At 29.2% G+C, this 6,653-nt stretch overlaps 1 protein-coding gene across 1 annotated transcript; it reads left to right on the top strand.

Moving 5' to 3' along the window:
- The first annotated feature begins 5,409 nt into the window (after positions 1-5,409).
- LOC108341402 (zinc finger BED domain-containing protein RICESLEEPER 1-like) lies at positions 5,410-6,395 on the top strand. The gene is made up of 2 exons (XM_017579089.1): positions 5,410-6,003; positions 6,099-6,395. Exons 1-2 carry the CDS (start codon positions 5,410-5,412, stop codon positions 6,393-6,395), a joined length of 891 nt encoding a protein of 296 aa, XP_017434578.1.
- Positions 6,396-6,653: the final 258 nt, after the last annotated feature.

Raw genomic sequence — 6,653 nt, forward strand, 5'->3', positions numbered from 1 at the left:
AAAAGAAAAAAATAACGTAATGAAGAGAATTATATTTATTTATTTTTAAAATTTAAAAGTAAAAAATATTAGATGAAAATAAATTTTAATTTTACATTAAAATTTAAAGATTAAAAAAAATTGTATATATTAACTCTTAATTTACTGACTTGTTGACTTGATAATGTCAACGATCCACTTTTCACACTATTGAATATTTTTTTGAATTTCTAAAAATATATAGAAAGAAAATCCATATAAGATCATTATGGTGTCTTCTTTAACTTTAAAAAGTGTTTAGGGAGATAATTACGTACTATGTTAAGCATAAGGTGATGTCAATTATGTGATGTTGAAAGGGTAAAAGTGAAAATGTAGTTGTGGACAATAAAAGTGGATGAATTCAATGTTATTTAATCCTTTGTTTATTTGAAGAGGTTGAAATTAGAGTTTGAAAAGTTTAAAAATGAGATGGTTTAATTTAATAGAAAGATAATGGATTTGAATAAAAAAAACGTATTAATAAATATGATCGATTTTATTGAATTAACTATAATTGATAGATTGTGTGGAGTGTAATGTTAAAATTTTCCTAGATATACTTTTTAAAATATAAATATTTTATTTTTGAAAAAATTAGTTGAGGAAAAAAACTATTTCTTAAAAAAATTTATTTATTAATTATCAATAATAATTATAAAGCATATTAAAAGCATCCAATAAATAGAATTATTTTTAACAATAACGTTAAATATATAAATTAGTAATATATCAACAATTTATACAAATTTATTATTTTCTCCTCATTTATCACTTCATTGTTTTTTTTTTTTAAAAAAAGATCATAAATAATTATACATTACTTAAACTAAACACATAAAATTATCAAAAATCATCTCCAATCAATTTCCACGTATACCTATAAAATAATGTATTAATGTGTTGCGCGCGAAAGCCGCAAATCAAGCCATGAGTTTTGTGATAAAAAAGGAGAAACGTGTTTATGTGTTGTTGAGACTAAAATGGACCATGCTTGCACTACTAACCAATCACTAATACATGTACTTTTTCTCTTTTTCATAGTTGAAAACATGTCAGGTCAACATAGAATTAACAAGTCAAAGGTTAATTTTAGTTGAAATTGTCATATTTGAATCTAATTTTTATTTTCTTATTAAATAAATTTTTAGTTTGGTTTAAACTATTTAAAAGTTTGATTTGAACTTGTAAATCTCTTCAAAAGTTTCATACTTAAAATTATTGGTTGTTTGACACCTTTTTCATAGTTAAATTTTAAAATATAAATAAATAAATTGAAATTCAAAAATTAAAATGTAGTTTCCAACAAATATATCTTCAAAAATTTAAATTGTAAAAAATATAAGCTAGCGAAACCCTTTTCAAAATTTATATATGATAACACATATACATCACACAAGTTACAATAATTAATATATATTATAAACCTATTCATTTTTACATTTAAGTTAATTTGTATGTATATATATAAATTTAATTAAAATACTCAATATAAATAATCATTTTTATAATTTAAATTTTAAAAAAACTATGCTTATAATATTATTTAGTTATATTAAGTTTTTTTTATATTTAAATTTTTATATTTCAATATTTTTATATTTCAATATTTTTATATTATATTAAAATACACAAGAACACTAGATGGACCCTAAACCCTAAACCCTAAACCCTAAACCCTAAAACCCTAAACCCTAAAGTATTTTCACATCATTTAATGACTTGTAATGAAAGTATACAAAAGTGTAAAATGTTTAAACACTGGTTTTATAAAATAGTTAAATAAAAATACGTTCAGACGATGATGTTTCAAAATACTTTATAAAAGCTTAAAAGTAAAATCACAAAGTACAACTTTTATACTAGTTTACTCAATCTGAGTTACGTCCAATTCTCTCTTAAGAACACTTAAAGGGTTCTATTAATCTTATAAAGGATTACAACGAGTTTAACTCACTCTTAGTTGTAAGTATTATTATCACTCTTGGTCCCCTAGCCAACACGACTAGTCCGAGTATTATAAATCACTCTCGGTTCCCTTAATCAATCTTGACTAGTCCAAGTTTAGCCACTACTTGATCTAACCCTTGACAACACATATAAACTGAGTATTCTTACACAACTACTCGTTTTGAGTATAACTCACTCTTGGTTGCAAGTATTATCTGTCATTCCTGACATTTGAGTATAACTTAATCTTGATTGCAAGTATTATCTCTCACTCCTGGCATACAAAAGTGTTTTATTACAAGAGGAATAATAACTCGTTAAATAATAAATCTCATTGAGAGAATATTTAATTAAAACAAGATACTCCTAAATTCTTGTAATATCTTCCTCTTTTCCTTTTTTATTGAAGACATCAGACAATATAACCTTAGAACACTTGATGTTTGTTGACTCTCTAGTTTTCTCTCTTCTTTTCTTAGAGGATTTGCATTAGACACTATGAGCATATAGACAAACTTCAAAGTAGATTCTCAATAAGGTTTTCTTTTCTTCTCTTCTCTTCTTTCTCTTTTCTTCTTTTCTCTTTTCTTCTCTAAAAGCTTCAAACTTTGTAAGCTTTGAGAAGGAGTAGCAAGATAGACATGTGATGATGACTCTTCTCTTCACTCTTGTTCATCACTCTTCTCATTCTATTCTACTAGATCATGCTTTCATCATATTTGATGGGCTTAAGAGTAGCAAACAATATATGCACCAAGGTAAGGAAGAGTTGATGTTTGATGATCATTTTTGAACATACTCTCCCTTTTCTTCCTTTTCCACCTCTTATCTCTTCTACATTTTCTTAACTACTACTTCTCTTCAGTTGATTTTCTTTTTATAGGCTTTTTTTTAGAGATGATCATTGGAGACTGAGTTGAAATCTGGATAGGCTTTATAGACTTTTCTAGTAGCTTAGTCAGACTCAGGCCTACATTATAACATTTAAAGCTTTTTCCTTATAGTCTTAAGAAAAACTTGAGCTTGTACATTGTGACAAAGCATATCGCTTCAAGGGAAACATTCCCAGAATGTTCTTCTTTCACAATGTCTTTTTCTTTCTTGTGATTTTGATAATTTCTTTCTACTTTAATGAACTACACGAATACCAAGAACAAAGTCTACAATCATCGAAGTACTTTTTTATACATGCATTAAATTTTTTGAACGTTCATAAGCATAAAACAGTGTAGTTTATTAAAGACATTTTATCATTTTTCATTTCATTCATAAATGCATCGTTTAGTAAGACAAATAACATGTATATTCATTAGGTGATATCAATATAAAATGTTTTTTCAAAGGCTAAAGCGTCTATAAAGCTAGAGCCGTCAAAATGGGTTGAAACCCATGAGCCAACCCGGCTCACCACGGGTTTGAGCCGGGTTGGGTTGGAAAAAAATGTCAAATTTTTTATGCGAGCCAATTTTGACCCGGCTCACTAAGAACCCGGCTCACATGGGTTGAACCCGTGGTGGGTTGGGTTGGCTCACCAACCCACCTATTTTTTTTTAATTAAATCAAATTAATTAAATTAATTATTTAAATTCTATTTTTTTTGTTAAAATTAAATTAATTAAAATAATTATTCAAAATGTATAATTTTTACTTAGTAATATATAGTTTTGTCACAAGTTCTCCTCTGTAAATAAAACCCTAAGTTACCCTACCCTTACGCTCCCTTCACTCGACGCAGCCTTTCCCCCTAGTGCAGCAAAAAATTCGTCTTAGCAGAGCCGTGTAACAGACTCTCTCCTTCCCCTTCGTGAAAGCCTTGCTGTCCTCTCAAATATCTCAGGTAAGAAACGATTTATATTTTTATAGCTTTCAAATTTCGTTTGCTCCATGTTTTTGCCATAATAAAGTGTAATGTGAGGGGTTCTTTATTTTGAGAGTGAACCGTGCATTGATTCCAGGAGCTTAGTGCTTGAGATATTTTGATTTTGGAGCAATGATAACCCTACGGTCATAGCAGTCCAGTCCTAAGTCTAGAAGGTCACAATTTCATTTTTTATTTGGTTTCATTCTTTGAATGAAATATCCTCCCTGCCATTTGTTACGTAAGACCCCTCCATCATGCATAAAAAAAATGAAAAAATAAAACCCTTTTGCCCCCACACATCCAATCAACTACCAAAGAATCATTATTGGCCCCACATGAATATTTCTTTTCCTTTTCTCATTCCAAACCCGCAGACCCCTAAACTAAGGGTTTTTAAACCCTTTTGTTTCTTTACCTATTTGATCATTGAATTTAATGTGGAATAAATTGTTGTTTAAAAATATTGTGTGTATCTTTTGTTGTGATCATTATATTAATAATATTGTATAATTATTACAGAACAAAATGAAATCTGAAACAGTAAATGATGAAAGTGTTCATGATCATTTGAAAGATGGTTCGCCACCTAACATAGAAGACATTGAGAATGAGGATAAAGATTTTGACAGAGAAACTAAGAGACCTAGGTTAAGTACTTCAAAAGTTTGGGATCATTTTACGAAAATTGGTATTAAAGATGGTAAAGAAAAGGCAAAATGCAATGCATGTGGAACAGAGTATGTTGCTGGTGGTATGAAAATAGGGACCTCAACAATGTTGCGTCATTTGTCAAAGTGTTCGGTCCTAAAGAAGTTAAAAGACAATGACATAGGGAAAATGATAATTGATCATGCTGGGAAATTAAGATCTAGAGAAATTGACCAAAAAGTTGTAGATGACCTTATTTCAATGGCTATTATTCAACATGGACTTCCATATAATTTTGTTGAATATAAATGGATTAAAGAATTACTTCTATATCTAAATCCAAAAGTAAGAGTTCCAAGTAGGAATACAGCTGTGTCTAATATTTCAAAGAAATTTCATGAACACAAAGAGAGGGTTAAACTTGCGATGTGTAAATCTCATAGTAGAATTTGTTTAACATCTGATTGTTGGACTTCTATAAATCAAGAAGGGTTTATTTGTTTGACTGCTCATTTTGTTGATGCTAGTTGGAGGTTGAATAGTAAGATTATTGCCTTTTGTAAAATGGAACCTCCACATACAGGTCATGATTTGGCACAAAAAATATTTGCTCTCTTGCTTGATTGGGAAATAGATAGGAAGATTTTTTCTATTACACTCGACAATGCTAGTGCCAATGAGGTGTTGCAAAAAATCTGAGTGAGCAATTGAAATTGCAAAATAGTTTGATATGTAATGGTGATTACTTTCACATAAGGTGTAGTGCACATGTCTTGAATATTATTGTGCAAGAGGGATTAAAGGTGGCTTCTGATGCTTTGCAAAAGATTAGAGAGAGCATAAAATATGTGAGAGGATCAGAGGCAAGAAAAATTGCATTTAAAGAATGTGTTATGCAAGTGAGGGGTATTGATACCAAAGTAGGTTTGAAAATGGATGTTCCTACTAGATGGAATTCTACCTATCTTATGCTTGAGAGTGCAATTCGATATCGACGCGCCTTTGGAAGTTTGGCTATCCGTGATAGAAATTATTTTCATTGTCCGTCAAATGATGAGTGGAAAAAGGCTGAAAAAATGTGTGAGTTCTTGAAGCCGTTTTATGTAATGACTAATTTGATTTCAGGTTCTTCTTATCCAACTTCTAATCGTTACTTCATGCAAGTTTGGAAAATTGAATGTTTGTTACGAGAAAATGTAAAAAGTGATGATATGACGATTAAAGATATGTCATTGAGTATGATGAACAAGTTTAGTAAGTATTGGGATCAATATTGTGACATTCTTGCTATTGGGGCTATTCTTGATCCACGGATGAAGTTTGAAGCCATTCGATTTTGTTATAGAAAGATTAATCCTTCTACTTGTGAAGAAAAAATTAATGTTTTAAAGGATAACATGTATAAGTTGTTTGAAGAATATGTCAAATTAAATTCAAATGAGTCAAATACTTCAAGTTCTCGAGTTGCTCCTCCAACACAACAACCTTCTTTTACTAATGATGAGCCACTGATGGATGCATTTGATGTAAGTCTTTAATTCTTATATTTGTTTTATTTTATTATGTATATTTTATTTATTACTTGTGACTAATGACATATTAACTTTGTTTGATGTCTTAGGAATATGTTGATTATTTGAGCCAACATGTTAATGACACTGGAAGATCTGAATTAGATCTTTATTTAGATGAAGGGAATCTTGATCCAAAGTTTTTTGATAAGTTAGATGTATTAAGTTATTGGAGGGATCGTCAAGATCGTTATCCAAACTTGTCTAAGATGGCTTGTGATGTTTTTAGCATTCCAATCACTACAGTTGCTAGTGAGTCTGCCTTTAGTCTTGGTTCTCGTGTGCTAACCAAATATCGTTCATCCATTCTTCCAGAGAATGTTGAGGCAAATTTAATAGATGGATAATATTATAGATTGGATAATTCAGGAATATATCATTTGTTTTATCTTGTTTTTAGATCTATCTACAAGCATGACAATTTTATCTTGAGTTATATATTTTTGTTAATGGCTATATGTAATTACGTATGTCTCATTAAACTAAATTGGCAAAATTTTATGCTTGATAGCTTAAAATATATATAACAATATATTTCTTTTGTTTCATTTTCTTTTATATTAATTGATCATATTATTACTGTTTCAATTTGATCGATCAAAGTA

Source organism: Vigna angularis, chromosome 6 (assembly GCF_016808095.1).
Source record: "Vigna angularis cultivar LongXiaoDou No.4 chromosome 6, ASM1680809v1, whole genome shotgun sequence".
Classification (NCBI taxonomy): Eukaryota; Viridiplantae; Streptophyta; class Magnoliopsida; order Fabales; family Fabaceae; genus Vigna; species Vigna angularis.

Coding starts and splice junctions, on each gene's coding strand:
- LOC108341402 (XM_017579089.1), top strand. CDS start 5,410: ATGGATGTTCCTACTAGATGGAATTCTACCTATCTTATGCTTGAGAGT. Junction 6,004..6,098: donor CACTGATGGATGCATTTGAT/GTAAGTCTTTAA, acceptor TTGATGTCTTAG/GAATATGTTGATTATTTGAG.